The sequence below is a fragment of the Gigantopelta aegis genome, chromosome 9, assembly GCF_016097555.1.
Source record: "Gigantopelta aegis isolate Gae_Host chromosome 9, Gae_host_genome, whole genome shotgun sequence".
Classification (NCBI taxonomy): Eukaryota; Metazoa; Mollusca; class Gastropoda; order Neomphalida; family Peltospiridae; genus Gigantopelta; species Gigantopelta aegis.
The window spans coordinates 5,364,294-5,382,337 of record NC_054707.1 but is presented as its reverse complement, the minus strand read 5'-3'; the positions used below and the strand labels follow the sequence as shown (position 1 = coordinate 5,382,337).

Genomic DNA, 18,044 nt, shown 5'->3' with positions numbered 1-18,044 from the left:
TGATTAATAAATCAATTTACTCTAGCGATGTCGTTAAACAGACAAACTTTAACTCTAGTCAGCATGTACTGAACTCGTGTGACGTGAAGTAGCAGAATATTATTATATTTCTTTCAGAGTGTCAACTCTGACAAACCTGACGCTCAAGTCGAGAACGGGGGTCCGCCGACTCACCCACCGGAAAACGAAAAGGAACCTCCCAAGAAAAAACGCTTGCGATCTCTGGATGCTTTTCGCGGGTGCTGTAACAGTTTTTGTTCTATATATTACTGTTTTGTGACATCTATTCACAGTAAAGAACGTTGTAAATGCATTGAATTAGGGTTTGAGCTGGACGCTAAAAAATATTACCAATTTGGTAAATTTGATGAGAAAAAAAAAATTGTAATTTAAATTCAATTAACATTCAAGTAAAAAGAATTTTAAAAACAAAGTTTTACGTTATACAGACGACACACGGTTTTCAAATCAGTTTTGGGGTAATTGGTAATAAAATTAATGTATTCGCCAAATTCAACGTTAAATCACATTAGGTGATTTGGGAAAAAGATAGCTTGAATGCTGAAATTGGGAAAAAAGATCGTGGTAATTAAATAAACCATGAAGTTTGAAAGTATTTCTTATTTTTAATTACTAAACGACAACAATCGTACTAATTATTGTGGTATGCTGTCACTTAAAACGAAATGAGGTGGTGTTCTGGCTTAGGGGTAGATAACTCCATTTTTTGTGGCCATATTTAATTAAATATTTTGGCTTGTTAGTTACCAAGCAACTGTACTTTTTAAAAAGAACAGCCAGGTGAACCTCTCGATATTGTACTACCTTTTGCACATAATATCTTCTGACATAGATATTGTATTGGGATGCACGCAGAAGTGAACGGAAATTCACGCTAGTTGTTTTCTGTTTCTGCAGGTTGTGTCTGGTGGTCATGATATTCGTCAACTATGGCGGCGGTGGATACTGGTTCTTCGAGCACCCACCCTGGAACGGGCTCACTGTGGCGGACCTCGTGTTTCCATGGTCGGTATTCTCGTTTATTTTGTTTACATAAACAACAAGGTTCGCTAAATATGGACGGACGGAAGGAAGGACGCATGGAAATAAACTAGGGGATGTGTAAGTGATTGATTGAAGGAAGGAAACGTTTTATTTAACGGCGCACTCAGCACATTTTATTTATTGTTATATGGCATCAGACACACGGTTAAAGACCACGCAGATATTGAGAGAGGAAACCCGCTGTCGCCACTTCATGGGCTACTCTTTTCGATTAGCAGCAAGGGATCTTTTATATGCACCATCCCACAGACCTAATAGCACATACCACTGCCTTTGTTACATCAGTTGTGGAGCACTGGCTGGAACGAGAAATAGCCGAATAGGTCCACTCACGGCGATCGATCCTAGACTGACCGCACATCAAGCGAACGCTTTACCATTGGGCTACGTCTCGCCCCCACTATTCATTGATATCCTGTTGCTCATCATGGTGCAGGGTTGGCAACGTTCTCATGGGTTTATCTTGATGGACCATTTTGTCCCGCCCCCACTATTCATTGATATCCTGTTGCTCATCATGGTGCAGGATTGGCAACGTTCTCATGGGTTTATCTTGATGGACCATTTTGTCTCGCCCCCACTATTCATTGATATCCTGTTGCTCATCATGGTGCAGGGTTGGCAACGTTCTCATGGGTTTATCTTGATGGACCATTACGTCCCGCCCCCACTATTCACTGATATCCTGTTGCTCATCATGGTGCAGGGTTGGCAACGTTCTCATGGGTTTATCTTGATGGACCCTTACGTCCCGCCCCCACTATTCACTGATATCCTGTAGCTCATCATGGTGCAGGGTTGACGACGTTCTCATGGCTTTATCTTGATGGACCATTTTCAACTGGATGTTTGCTTTATTAGTTACCAGTAAGTGATTTGTGGTTGTGTCTGTGACAGTGTGAGGATGACTGTTCTTGAAATCAAGTTTTTCTTTACGACTATAATTGAGACCCGTGACAACACTATACACGCTTTGAGAGGAAAGCAAGGTTGTTGTTTTGGGGGTTTCTCTTGGAAATTTCAAAACGAGTTCTATAAGCATCTGTGATAAATGTTTCTTAAATATTATATTTCGTTTTGTGTTGATCATTCGTCGCAATATCGGTTTGTTTACGACAGCTCCATGCACCGTTTTCATGGTCTGACCTCTTTATACTACGTTTTACTTTAACTTTCAATTTTATACTGATATCTGATCATCACTTCATTTTCACATTTACCGTAGCTTACACCCGGTAGCCGATGTAGTTTTTTGGTTTTGGGTTGTCGTTAAACATTCATTCACTCACTTACTCACTTAATCACTCACTCACTCACTTACTCGCTGACTGACTGGTTATTGATTCACTAACATACTCGCTGGTCGGCTGGCTGGATGGCTGACAGACTGTCGTGGTGCCCTCCTGATCCCATGCCCCTCTAAGACAATAATCGCAATGCCCCTCTGACAACGTACTTCAAACCCTGTGTACTACTACCAATATTATAATTATACTGGTTTTGCTCCTGTAAACCATGTCCTACCATTGAACACATGTCCTCATATGCCGTAGAATACGGCCTGAGTGTATAAAATCGTGTCTTGTCTTGTCTTGTCTTGACTAATTGATTATTCATTCACTGGCTCGCTGACTGAGTGAGTGATTGACTGACTGACTGACTGACTGATTGACTGACTGACTCACTGAGTGACTGACTGGCTGACTGACTGATTGATTGACTGAGGGAGGATGTAGGTGGGTGGGTTTGGGCGAGTAAGTGGGTGTAGATGGGTATGTGAAATTAAGAATTTATGTGTAATAGGGATTGGGTGGGTGGATGGGTGGGCGAGGTGGGAGTAATGGTCGACCGGTCGATCACTCGGCCAACATGTTTTCTTTGGGCGAGATCGAGTACAAACTATCTACTCGCGGATTACAGCCTGACATTATATTCATTTTACTTCTTTAAGCCAATTAAGTACAATTTCATATTCAGCTTTACCTTTGTTTTTAATATGTTCTTCTCTTTTATCATGTTTTTCTTTGAATCAAGGTTGTCTTTTTCAATTTTAGTTCTCATATTTGTGTAGCGCATTGCGCAATTATTACAGCTTTCTTTGCGCAAGTACGATAAAGGCACGCTTTAACGGTGCAACACGCGGAAACGATTTGTTCCATTGAGACACTTAAAATATAAATATTAAAAATGCACTAATAATTAGACCCCCCCACAAAAAAAAATAAAAAATTAAAAAAATTATGTAGTCGCCTCTGTTTAAGTGACCACCTCTATTAAAACCCCACATGGGGTAGCTTTTTTAATCTTCCACATTACTGAACTAACATATTCAAACTGGATATTATTATGCAGAAACCATTTGACGTTCCTTTTGTGTGGCTGCTTAATACGGACTTCACTGTGTGTTATTTCTGACGATTACAATTCGTTACAAAACGAATTCCCACGGAAACGCACCTTTACACTTTCAGGTCATTCACTTCACAACAAACGCATATAACAGTTATACTATTATTGTTAAAGGTGAATCGATTGCTGATAAAAAAGAGAACAATTGAAAAATAACATATCTTCTTGAGATAATTATACCGTAACTCACTCTGTTTTAATTTCAGGTTTATCTTCATAATGGGGACATCGATGAATTTCTCTTTTCGGAGCATGCACAAACAGGGGATGACACCATGTCAGATGTTCTTTAAGATCATGAAACGAAGCGTATATCTCTTTGCACTTGGAATATATCTCAACACAAGCTGGGGACGTAAGTAGAGTGCAAGACGTGCGCATTAATAAATATAATATGACCTTTGATATATATATCATGGAGCACTGGTTTGAATACAGACAAAAAAGCATCAAGAATGATGTTGAGTGCTCATGTACTGCAGGCGTACGTTACAACTAATACTAGGCTTAGACTACCAACTTGCACGACGGGGTTGACCAATTCGCCTAACTAACGACTTCTACGACTGTCTGCCTGTCTGCCTGTCTATATGTCTCTCTCTCTCTCTACCCCTCCCTATCTCCACCCCCCCCTCTCTCTCTCTCTCTATCTATCTATCTATCTATCTATCTATCTATCTATCTCTATCTATATGTATGTGTCTGTCTGTCTGTCTGTCTGTCTCTTTATATATATATATATATATATATATCTCTCTCTCTCTCTCTCTCTCTCTCTCTCTCTCTCTCTCTCTCTCTCTCTCTCTCTCTCTCTCTCTCTCTCTCTCTCCATATATATATATATATAGATATATATATATGTTGTTGTGTGTGTATGTGCCTGTCTGTGTGTCTGTCTATCTATCTGAACATTAACTGTATATAGCCACAGTGGAATGAAGTTGAAAAGAAATCAAATGCATTCCTATCTTATTCCTATACTCACTTTCCCGCCCTTGTAATGATGTTACAAAGTACTCATTATCGTTGCACGATATGACATAGATGTTCTGGTGACATATCTCAAATACAGCCTGATACCGGGTTTAATTCGTCGCATTTTACCCCAGATGATGAAATACAATATTCGGTGAGATCAAAATAATTCAGCTCAATAAAATATCACGAAACAGCCATTCAGTGTCTGTCATAAAGTTTTTCTCACGAGGTTTAAGAGCGGATGAATATTATAACTGATGAAACGAGTTTGATTTCTCGGATTGTTATGGGTTCTAGCAATCTTATTACGTCGTTTTATGGGTATAATTAGAATATGTAATTATCAATAGTGATGTGATGGTTGGTCAATGCGTACGAAGTATAAATAACCATCATGAATAGTTTTGTCTTTTGTCTTTCACTCCTGTGCCGCGGGTTGTGAACTTAATTAACCCACGAGGCATGTAATCATGGCATGTTTGTGTCATCATCCTTTGCTTTTGTTTTGTGTCATGATATCGGAATTCTTGAAAGAAAATTAACATGCAGTCTAACCCATATTAATCCTGAAATTGTCACTGATCTGTGGATACTAAATTAAACAACCACAACAAAAAAACACACAAACAAAACAACAACAACAACCTAACCCATTTTGTTTAAAAAGTGCATTGGTATATACTGTGTTAACTAATATTTACAGTCACCGGCCTCCATGGTGTCGTGGTTAAGCCATCGGACATAAGGCTGGTAGGTACAGGGTTCGCACCCCGGTTCCAGCCACACTCAGAGTTGGTTTAATTCAAATCTCTCTCATTAACCATTAACAACTAGCCATTAACCCTCTGTCCCGCACAGACAGGCCATATAGCTGAGGTGTGTTTTCCAGGACAGAGTTTTTGAACCTAAATTGGATATAAGCACTAAAATAAGTATAAATGAATTAATTTACAGTTATAAAATTGATATATTTTAGTTTTAGTTTTGGTTGACGCCGACAAAATCCCTCTCCCCCCCCCCCATTATAAACTAACTCAAAATTGACCCTAAATGAATTAACACTCTATCCGATGCTCAGCCACTGGCCTTGCCTTGAGGTGCCTGGGCCATGTGTGGATAGAGGCACGCATATCAAATTACCCCAACCTCCTCAATTTACAGTCTTCTGGCACACCATTCTCGTGCCAGCCAATGCACCACAACTGGTATATCAAAGGCCGTGGTATGTGGTATCCTGTCTGTGGGATGGTGCATATAAAAGATTCCTTTCTACTAATTGAAAAAATGTAGCGGGTTTCCGCTCAAAGACTATATGTCAGAATTACCAAATGTTTGACATCCAATAGCCGATGATTAATAAATCAATATGCTCTAGTGTGTCGTTAAACAAACTAAACACAATCTGGAACACCAAAACACGTCTAGATTTATTGGAATCATAAATTAGGCCAAGTCCATATTACATTGTCAGCGAGTGGAAAATCAGACTCCAGACAAAAGTGGAATTTTTTTTTGTATAATGGCTCGTTAACTCATTAAACTTATATTCGGTGTCTTATTAACATGTACTTGGTCTAGAGTATGTATAAGAGTGCAAAGCCACTACCTATCATTAAAGCTCGCTGTGGGTAGGAGCCAGTGCCGTGCTACAAACCCAGTACCTACCAGCCTTATTGCTGACCGGATACGTGTGCTGGTAAACGTAGCTTACTTGTAATACCAATATACATTTGTGCTGAATAGTTTTTATATGGTTGTTATTCAACAAAATAAGAGTGTATCAAAGACACCGTATGGTTAGATTGTGTGTATGTGTGTGTGTGTGTGTATGTGTTATGTGTGTGTGTGTGTGTGTGTGTCTCTCTCTCTCTCTCTCTCTCTCTCTCTCTCTCTCTCTCTCTCTCTCTCTCTCTCTCTCTCTCTCTCTCTGTGTGTGTGTGTGTGTGTGTGCTAAAACGTTGACATCGATCCTTTTAAATCCTTCTACGTATTTCTGTAGTTGTGTGAGAGTGCGCTATCGCTATTTTGATAATGCGGTATAGGACCACATAAATTGGATCGAATTGTTTTAGAAATACCAGGCCATTCCTTGAAATCATTTTAGCACGTGCCAATGCTTTTCTTCATCAATTAATGGAATTCGCTAACAAACTTCTAAAGTCTACATCCGTGCATTATGCCATCCGAAAGTCTACATCAAAGCGAACCTTTAGTTCGTGCATTACGCAATTGGCTATGGCATAGGTTGAAGTCCTAGTGTATACCAAAAGTCTACATCAAAACGAACGTTTAGTCCGTGCATGACGCAATTTGCTTTGACATAGGTTGAAGTTCTAATGTATACCAAAAGTCTACATCAAAACGAACTTTTAGTCCGTGCATGACGCAGTTTGCTATGACATAGGTTGAAGTCCTAATGTATACCAAAAGTCTACATCAAAACGAACCTTTAGTCCGTGCATTACGCAGTTTGCTATGACATAGGTTGAAGTCCTAATGTATACCAAAAGTCTACATCAAAACGAACCTTTAGTCCGTGCATGACGCAGTTTGCTATGACATAGGTTGAAGTCCTAATGAATACCAAAAGTCTACATCAAAACGAACGTTTAGTCCGTGCATGACGCAGTTTGCTATGACATAGGTTGAAGTCCTAATGTTACCAAAAGTCTACATCAAAACGAACATTTAGTCCGTGCATTACGCAGTTTGCTATGACATAGGTTGAAGGCCTAGTGTTACCAAGAGTCTACATCAAAGCGAACGTTTAGTCCGTGCATTACGCAATTTGCTTTGACATAGTTTGAATTCCTAATGTATACCAAAAGTCTACATCAAAACGAACCTTTAGTCCGTGCATTACGCAGTTTGCTTTGACATAGGTTGAAGTCCTAACGTATACCAAAAGTCTACATCAAAACGAACCTTTAGTCCGTGCATGACGCAGTTTGCTATGACATAGGTTGAAGTCCTAATGTTACCAAAAGTCTACATCAAAACGAACATTTAGTCCGTGCATTACGCAGTTTGCTATGACATAGGTTGAAGGCCTAGTGTTACCAAGAGTCTACATCAAAACGAACATTTAGTCCGTGCATTACGCAGTTTGCTATGACATAGGTTGAAGGCCTAGTGTTACCAAGAGTCTACATCAAAGCGAACGTTTAGTCCGTGCATTACGCAATTTGCTTTGACATAGTTTGAATTCCTAATGTATACCAAAAGTCTACATCAAAACGAACCTTTAGTCCGTGCATTACGCAGTTTGCTTTGACATAGGTTGAAGTCCTAACGTATACCAAAAGTCTACATCAAAACGAACCTTTAGTCCGTGCATGACGCAGTTTGCTATGACATAGGTTGAAGTCCTAATGTTACCAAAAGTCTACATCAAAACGAACATTTAGTCCGTGCATTACGCAGTTTGCTATGACATAGGTTGAAGGCCTAGTGTTACCAAGAGTCTACATCAAAGCGAACGTTTAGTCCGTGCATTACGCAATTTGCTTTGACATAGTTTGAATTCCTAATGTATACAAAAAGTCTACATCAAAACGAACGTTTAGTCCGTGCATGACGCAGTTTGCTATGACATAGGTTGAAGTCCTAATGTATACCAAAAGTCTACATCAAAACGAACTTTTAGTCCGTGCATGACGCAGTTTGCTATGACATAGGTTGAAGTCCTAATGTATACCAACAGTCTACATCAAAGCGAACCTTTAGTCCGTGCATTACGCAGTTTGCTTTGACATAGGTTGAAGTCCTAACGTATACCAAAAGTCTACATCAAAACGAACGTTTAGTCCGTGCATTACGCAGTTTGCTTTGACATAGGTTGAAGTCCTAACGTATACCAAAAGTCTACATCAAAACGAACGTTTAGTCCGTGCATGACGCAGTTTGCTATGACATGTTCAAGGCCGTGTTAGTTAAAGGGGGCGGGACGTAGCCCAGTGGTAAAGCGCTCGCTTGACGCGTGGGCGGTTTGGGATCGATTCCCGTCGGTGTACCCATTGTGCTTCCAGCTAGAGCACCACGACTGGTATATCAATGGCTGTGGTATGTGCTATCATGTCTGCGAGACGGTGCATATAAATTATCCCTTGCTACTAATGGCAAAATGTAGCAGGTTTCCTCTCTAAAACTATATGTCAGAATAACCAAATGTTTGGCATTCAATAGCCGACGATTAATAATCAATTTGCTTTAGTGGTTTCGTTAAACAAAACAAACAAACATTTTGTTAGTTAAAAAACATTATCGGCAATCGTCTTAGGACAAAAAATATCTTCGCTGTGAGATCGAAGTCCCGTTAATTAGAAACTATAGCCCCAAACTATCTGCTCGACCTTTAAATCAGTTAGGCTGGTTGCCCTTTGAACATTTCGCATGTACTAATTCACGGATTAATTATGTCCACACCGCTAGATTGCAACTAAATGTTAGCTCATTCCGTCAGTGTAGCAGAAACTAATCGGAGCATCAAAGACCACCTGGTCTTCAAAACACGTGGATCCAATGTACCGGAAATAGAGTCGATTACTTTCAGCAGACCCACGGAGATCTAATGATATAATGTCCTGGTATTAGTGACTACCCAGGGTTGATGTGTCCTATACTGATTTCAAACATAGTTTCAACCAAGATATCTCTTCGACTTGGCAAAATGATTGGAACGGTGTGGTTGCGAACAAGATCCATGTTGTCAAGCCAGTCCTGAGAGAGTGACAGTCCTCCTACAGGCAGTGCAGGAAGGATGGAATAGTCTTGTGTCGTGCTCGCATTCACTTGACCCATTCACTTATCTTGAAGAAGGATCCTCCACCTCGGTGTGAGGCCTGTCAGTGTTAAAATTAGAAAAAATGTAGTTGGTGAAAGAAATGTGATGGAATCCTTTCAATTCCATTCAGAAGTTTTATTACAATTTCTACGTGATACTGACTTTTATTCTAAATTTTAATTGTACAAATCTGTGATATTTGTATTTGTTGCACAGTTCTTTACATTTTGTTTTTATTTGAGTCTGAATGTTTATATTGATGTTGATCATCACTTTATTTGTTTTGTATTTACCATAGTTTGACACACAATAGACGATGTATTTTTCGTGCTGGGGTGTCGTTAAACATCTATTTTGGGGCGGGATTTAGCTCAGTCGGTTGAGCGCTCGCTTGAGGTGGATTCGTTCAACTGATTGTTTTTTCCCCGTTCTTACCAGTGCACCACAACTGGTCAAAGGCCGTGGTATGTGCTTTCCTGTCTGTGGGTAAGTGCATATAAAAGATCCCTTGCTGCATTAAGAACATATAGCGTGTTTCCTCTATTGACTACAAGTCAGAATTACCAAATGTTTGACATCCAATAGCCGATGATTAATATATCAATGTGCTCTAGTGGTGTCGTTAAACAAAACAAACTTTACTTTTTTAAACATCTATTCTATTATATTCCTTAAGGCGAGGCGAGATTCATGGATTCATGGATTCTGGGATTCAGCTCAGTCTATACAGATCGACCTGTCTGTCTTTGTCTCTCTGTCATTAGCTTTGTGCTCTGTTAGATGATTACGGACGGCATCGGCTAATAGACGGCTTTTGAGTCTCATTTACATAAACGCCCACGAAACGGGGAGTAGGTTGTATGTTAAGTACCGGCATCGATGGTGTCGTGGTTAAGCCATCGGACATAAGGCTTGGTAGGTACTGGGTTGTCAGCCCTGTACCGGCTCCTACCCAGAGCGAGTTTTAACGACTCAGTGGGTAGGCGTAAGACCACTATACGCTCTTCACTTTCACTAAACCACTAACAAGTAACCTTGATTTAGGCATGGACCTCACCATCAAACAAACAAACAGGGAAAGAAGGAAATGTTTTATTTAACGACGCACTCAGCACATTTTATTTATTGATATATGGCATCAGACATTTGGTTAAGGACCAAACATATATTGAGAGATGAAACCCGCTGTCGCCACTTGATGGGCTACTCTTTTCGATTAGCAGCAAGGGATCTTTTATATCAACCATCCCACAGACAGGATAGCAAATACCACGGTCTTTGATATACCAGTCGTGGTGCACTGGCGGGAACGAGAAATAGTCCAATGGGCTCACCTACGGGGATCGATCCTAGACTGACCGCGAATCACAAGAGCGCTGTACCACTGAGCTACGTCCCGCCCCCCTCCAAAGACCCCCACAAAAAAACAACTAGAAAAACCCCAGTCTCAAGAAACCTACTATTCTTTATCAGTTATTGCATTACAAGTTTCGAGATGAAATTAAAGCTATTTCCGTGAATAATTACACGTTGTGGGTGTAATTCGTTGCATTTACTGCACGGGCACGTACCTAAAGATTTGATGATGTAATAATAAAAAGAACTAACTTACAAGCCAATATAAAACTACGTGAATGCCTAATAAAGATTTTAAACGCAGCATATTTGATGTATTATTCATTCTCGCTAGAACGTGACGTCTGCTTTACGTAACTTACCTGTAGACGACCATGCACTGATAAATACTTGGTATGTCCACACGTGCTGAATCTGAACGACAAAATCGTATGCACGGGAAACGTCTATTTGACGATGAAGTGATTCCCTTACCTATAATCTGTGCCATCAGTCGACCCCTTCCCCACAACCCCTGCTCAAAACATTTAAAAAAAATATATTGTTCGGTAAACCATGACCCGACCTCTTAGTGCAAACCCTCCTACATGATTTCTTGAACATGCGTATGCACAGGAAACGTTTATTTGATGATAAAATGATTCCCTTACTTAGTCCCATCAGTCGACCCTCCCCTACCCTCGCCCAAAACCATAATTTGTTTTAATATATTGTTCGGTAAAACATGATCCCCCCCCCCCCCCCCCCCCCCCCCCCCCGACACTTCTTCGCTTGCTACAGTCTAGACCCTCCTGCATAACTTGTTGATTATGCGCTGGTCATATCGCAAAACATGTTTTGCGGCCCTACACATATATGAACTCAAAACCTTTCTCTTACGTATCTTGTTTTTGAAAATCGTAAGTCTTGGGCTTCTCGTTTTGTTTTACAGCCGTGGACCTTACACAGCTGAGGATAATGGGAGTCCTCCAGCGTTTCGGTGTCACCTACATGATCCTGGCTCTGGTGGAACTGGTGTGTGGCCGGAAACAAGACTCGCACGAGGTAGGTACCAGCTAACATAATATTCACAGGTCATGAACACATTTAACGATGCCGCTACACTCAGATACAAAATACTGCTACACTCAGACACAAAATGTCAACTAACATGATATAGAGAACTTACAAAATAATAATAATAATAACAATAAGGGAATTGTGTACCCCATAGTCATATACAGAATGGTTGGGTCCAACAAAATAATCCCTTACAATGAAGCACAGTACGATCCATTGAAACAATTCGTCACGGTCACAGTCGCAAGTATCATGCATATTAAAAACATCAAGTATTGCATTCTAATATTTCCTTTTCAATTCATAACTGTAGACTATGATCATAGTTTTTAAGTTTTAACATTCACGTGTATTTGATGATGAATATATCATGGTATAGTCTAAAACTCAACATTCTGTAGTCGTGTGATACCCCGTTTTGTTACATACCTATTCAATCTTACTATAGTGATAAATACATTTTGAAACCGTGTAATAAATTTATTTTGTATCGCACATATGTGCGATATGGACATGCACTTTTAAATGGGGAATTCCCTTTTCCTTTTTACTGCAGTTAGCGCCTTTTATTTACTGAAATCATATATAATTTACAATTGTAAAATACCTGTAGGATGTATACTACCAAATCAAATCCCATAGACGACAATAGTAACATATGTGGCTAAAACTCCTACCTGTAGCGTATCAATCGACATAAACGCCACGGATATAAATACTACCACCCCTCACACTTAAAGTGAATCGGAAAAATTGGGGGTCAAGCTGCTCATTTCTGAGATAACGTGTAGCGTCTATAACTACCCTAGTTCCGCACAAAATTCGAGTACTTTTTTTTACAGGTACCCCATACATGTTTCAAACACAAGGCTACTTGACACATTGGTACTAGATGCTTTTTCTTTTTTACCCAGATGAAACTATTATTTTTTACAACCAACACACTCACATTTATAACCAATCACAGGACTTGTGGTGTTCATTTCTCTATCAAAAGTTGGGTGCACCTCGAACTTTGACCCAGCCGGAAGTTATTTGGTTTAGTACTACCTGTAAGAAATCAAGCATTTTGACTGGCTGATTACAAGTGGTTCATTCTACGATATACCACCTCCGAAAGTCAATGTACCTACTGTAACGTAGTTTACGTGTATTCATACGCGGTGAAGTGTCACTGTTTGTAAATACGGATGAAGTACACATAGAAGACGCCGGACCGTTTAATTTGGGTGAATTGGAAGAAATATTCGGACCAGAAAATGACGCTGAAGAATACTCTCCAGACAATATAGCAACGCTTGCTGCATCGGCCTCTTCAAGCAGAATTTCAACTAACAATCGTCCTGTTGAGTGAAATCAGCTGATCGAAAATGTACAGTCACTGACAGCAGACGACACCGATAATTCACGCTATCAACATAAAAACGCAAATATTAAAACATTCCCCGATCATGGCCTCTCAAAGTTTTCAAACGAACTGGCAAAACACAAATATTACTAAAAACCCCACAGCATCCAACATCAACAAACTTACTCAAATGACACCTACCTTTAACATGACAGGCTGTAGAGTTGAAATTCATAACCATTATGACACAAAAATATGAATTAGTAACGTAGCACAATAAATAAGAACGAATATATCCAAATCTGTTTGATCGATAAACACTTTTTACTAGTTTACATTTCAGACCGTTCCATATTGCATGGTATTTGAATTTTATTTATGTGCTTCCATTTTAAAAGTGTTTTATTGGTATTGCTTTCAGTTTACAGCGTTATGTTGTTGTTTTGGCGTCTATATAAATAAAAATTGGTTCAAATATACAATAGTATTTTTAATATAACTCGTTTTTAAAATTTACTTCCAATTTCGTTACCTTCATGATGGACTCTTCCTAGCGATTGACGTCATTCAGTTACAGACACGTTTGACAAAATGTGGTAGAGGAACTTCGGAGAATTTCTTGAATGAAAATAGTTCGCTATTTATATTACATTAAATATAAAACATATAATTTACAGAAAATAAAATAAAAGAATGTAAAATATATTTTACAATGGAGATCACCAGTTTCCATTCATTTTTCTTCTCGATGTGATGTCGTCTAATTAAAGGTGTACAGGCGGATGACCACCTCGCCGCTACAGGTGATCTCCTAAATGACGTCACATCGTATGTGAAACATTACACAAGGCTACCGCAGAGTATGATTCTTAACGTTAAGTACATCCATGAAAGGAGTTTTGATCATACATTTAACAAAGTGTTGTTAACACATTGAATTAAAAACCGTTTTTAAAAAATATAAAAGAAAGTATGTAATGAATATAAAACTTCACATACGTTGTTTTTTGCTTCCTATTTATTTGCAAAAGAACATACCACTCAACCACTACGCTGTCTCGTGTTATATATTCATGCGACACATAAACTCGTTCCCTCTCCTCCCCCCCCCCCCCCCCCCCATCTGCTACCGACCACGGTCTGGCTGCTGGAGCTCCCTTGCACCTGCCAGCGCAGGAGGTTCCTCCTCCACCCTCCCCCAACCTGTCCTGCCTTGGACAGAGAAACCGGCCGAGGCCGGTACCTGTGCCCAAGATAGGCGTGCGCTACAACAGCGTGCTCTATATGAGCACGTTAATCACCAGTTCTTGCAATAAATAGGAAGCGAAAACAACGTATGTGAAGTATTGTATATATATTCCAGACACATTACATATCAGGTGCTGCACATTTTGTACATGTACTGCCTGGGTGTATTGAAACATTACTTATAGTTCTGTTGTTAGAACATGATGACACTATCGCCAACTGAAATTGATTGAGCCAGACAAAACTTTGAATTCGCGAAGAGTATCAACATTGTTGTGGTTGTTTGTGTTAATGATGATGATGATGATGATGATGATGATGATGATGATGATGATGATGCATCCATGTCTGGCCAGACCTATTGTTGTCAGTGTGTTGGTGTTGAATATGCTGCTGATGTTTCTGTCGTTGTAGAGGTTATTTAACTATTTACAAATGGAAATATTTGAGTCTTAACTATGCTTTCAGCATTTGGTCTTTTTCCTCAATCTACAAGAGGCCACTTAGGTATATAATTAATCGGGATTAAGTACTATATAACGTGGATGTATTTTTGTGTGGTGTACTTTTACGTTTACACTTGACAGGAGCACCCGATGTAATATCTCGAGACGATCCACCTGAGACCGTTTTTCCGAAATTCTGCGTTTATTACTTAATTATCCATTTAAAAATCGATATAAGTCAACTCATTCGACTTCATTTGTGAAGACAGGCGGTGAAATCGTGTCACTGGCTACTTGTTGTGCTCTTGTAGTCTGAGAGGTTGGGATCGTATAGAGAATAGTAATTTGTTAAAAGCACAAACATCGGATACCTTATGTCCATGTTATACGGAATATCAAATGTGTAGTTCATAATTGTTATACTGTATGATTAACAGCAAAATTGGCAATCGTCAATAACACAATTGGCAAAAATGTACACACGAAAGATGTTTATAATTACAAAAAGATATGTTGTCTGTTATGTCGTGAACTTTAACAACATGTTCACAGACGATGCTAATGTTCTAAACCATGATTTTAAGGAATTGTAAAAGTGTGGCTACTTGTAAATTTTCAGAGGAAGTACATGTATTACTTTCCCAGTGTAAGAAAATACTAGTTTTTAATGTGTAACGAAGCATATGAATGTGTACATGTGTGTTTATCTATGTATATTTGATTTGTGCTAATGAGATCCAGCTCATCAGTCGGTAGAGCGCTCGCCCTAGGTGCTTGCCTCGTAGGATCGAACCACCTTAGTGTACCTCTTCTTTGATTAGATTTGTCCCCATCCCACATGTGTATGCGCGTTTGCGGGTGCGTGAGCATGTGTGTGCGTGTGTATGAGACAGAGAGAGAGAGAGAGAGAGAGAGAGAGAGAGAGAGAGAGAGAGAGAGAGAGAGAGAGAGAGAGAAGAAATTGTTGCGTGCTACATGCTTATGTAAATTATGTTAAATAAAACAATGTCACGTGCATGTTTTATAACAAACACTTATTACTAGTTCTATTTAATATTTTTGTCTTTTCATTTTTTTTAAATTTTTGTTTGTAGGATACAAAGTGGGCGCCAGTTCGAGACATTATTCTGAATACACCCCAGTGGATTATAAACCTGGCGTTTCTGGCAACCTATGTCGGACTAACGTACGGCTTGCCTATCCCGGGATGCCCAACGTAGGTACTTGTCACGTGACAATACCCATCTCACAAAATTACCTTTCCGCTTCCGTTAATAATCAGTCTTTAATATGCACATCACAGTGAAATTTGATTGAAAACACATTTTATTGCATGTAATGTATATGTACAAAAGGATTGGACCCGTTATCCAACAGTTGAAGGGACATTCCTGAGTTTGCTGCAATTTTTAAGATGTTATCGACTAACAGAGACTTTTTAACGATTGTAATTACATATCAAATATATTTTTCTGCATAAAATATTAGTGGCTGTATATTACACGTGTTTCTGATCGTTCTAATATTTGTACTAGGTTAAATTTCATTTTATTTCCTAAAAAAGATTGTTACAAATATTAAGACGACCAGAAACACATTGAATATACAGACAATGATATTCTAAACAAGAAAATATATTTAATATGTAAGTTTAATCGTAGAAATATTTTATTAGTCGGAAACATCTGGCAATGCAGCAAACTCAGGAATGCCCCTTTAAATAAATACAATGAATCTGTTAGCTATGCACAATAGTATGTGTGTAGTAGACAGAGTTCAATGGGTATCTGCACAAAACTGTTATGGGTCCTCCATGTGAAATCAACCAATGTTGGTTAGTGACAAGTCTCTATCACACCATCACAGATTTTGCGCATACGTATTTACATGATGGGTTTCAGTATGTAGGTTTCCGTGGGCATCGCCATTGACAACGAGCAGACCACGCCCATTAAAAAAAACCAGACAAACATTGTCGTCAAATATCTCCTAAACTATTTGATTGAAACCCGCAGTATATCAGTGAAAATCATGTCACTTGTCTCATAAAATGAGATTGCTCATTCTGTTAATGTGAACATCCTAGCCTAGAAAAAGTTAAAGTTGGTTTTGTTTAACGACTCCACTAGATCACATTGATTTATTACTTATCGGCTCTTGGCTTCAAACATTTGGTAATTTCGACATATAGTGTTAGAGATGAAACCCGCTACATTTTCAACAGACATGGTAGAACATACCACAGCCTTTGGTATATACCAGTCGTGGTGCACTGGCAGGAACGAGAAATAATCCAATGGACCCATCGACGGGGAACGATTCCTGACCAACCGCGCACCAGACGAGTGATTTACCATTGGGTTAAAGTTGGTTTGTTTTGTTTAACGAAACAGCTAGAGCACATTAATTTATTAATCATCGGCTATTGGATGTCAAAATTTTGGTAATTGTGACAAATAGTCTTAGAGAGGAAACCCGCTAAATTTTTTCCATTAGTAGCAAGGGATCTTTATATGCAACATCCCACAGACAGGATAACACATACCACGGCCTTTGATATACCAGCCGTGGTGCAGTGGCTGGATCGAGAAATAGCCCAGTGGACCCACCGAGGTGGATCGATCCCAGACCGACCACGCATCAGACGAGTTATTTACCATAAAGATATGTCCTAGCCTAAAAGGCAGATTAGTCTGTAGTATGGCCATCACAGTTAAATAAAACAACGAATCTTTTAGCGTAAGCGCAATAGTATGTTTGCAGTAGACAGAGTTCAAGGAATATTTACACAAAACTACCATTTTGGCTATAAAGACCATACTATTTGTATATGTGAATCCGTGTTTTATGAGCGCGTACACGTTTGTGTTTTGTGTATGTTTATATCGAAAATCAAGGAGATAAATATTTTAAAAGCGTTTTTGTTTTTTTTAGTGGTCAGGCTAAAGTTGTTTGGTGGATATTGCCATTCGATGTATCGTTAGCCAATTATATACAAAAAACAATACATGTAGTATATCTTCATTTGTGTTTATCTTTTAATACATGGTTAACTGTTTAACACAATTATTACGAAATTTAATGGCACTGTCCGTAGGTTTTTGTTTATTTATTTTGTTTTGGTGGGGATTTTTGTTGTGTTTTTTTGCTCTGTTTTGGCTTTTTTATTTTACGTAATTATTTATTTGTTGGTTTATGTTGAGTTGGGGTGGGGGTTTTATTATTTTAGTTTTTTTTTTTTTTGGTTTTTTGGTTTGTTTGTTTGGCCTTTTTTATGTGTTTTTTTTTAGGTTTTTTTTTTCCTTCTTTTTTAAAATTATTATTATTATTATAACGTCTATTCTTGAGATAC

The 18,044-nt window shown here is 38.9% G+C and overlaps 1 protein-coding gene across 1 annotated transcript in view; it reads left to right on the top strand.

Annotated features, from left to right (window-relative positions):
- Nucleotides 1–18,044, top strand: part of LOC121382074 (heparan-alpha-glucosaminide N-acetyltransferase-like) — a 58,209-nt gene that overhangs the window by 32,244 nt on the left and 7,921 nt on the right. The window contains exons 7-11 of the mRNA XM_041511553.1: nucleotides 118–239; nucleotides 919–1,026; nucleotides 3,681–3,829; nucleotides 11,523–11,635; nucleotides 15,787–15,908. Coding sequence (XP_041367487.1) covers nucleotides 118–239; nucleotides 919–1,026; nucleotides 3,681–3,829; nucleotides 11,523–11,635; nucleotides 15,787–15,908 — 614 coding nt within the window. The remainder of the gene's footprint in view (nucleotides 1–117; nucleotides 240–918; nucleotides 1,027–3,680; nucleotides 3,830–11,522; nucleotides 11,636–15,786; nucleotides 15,909–18,044) is intronic.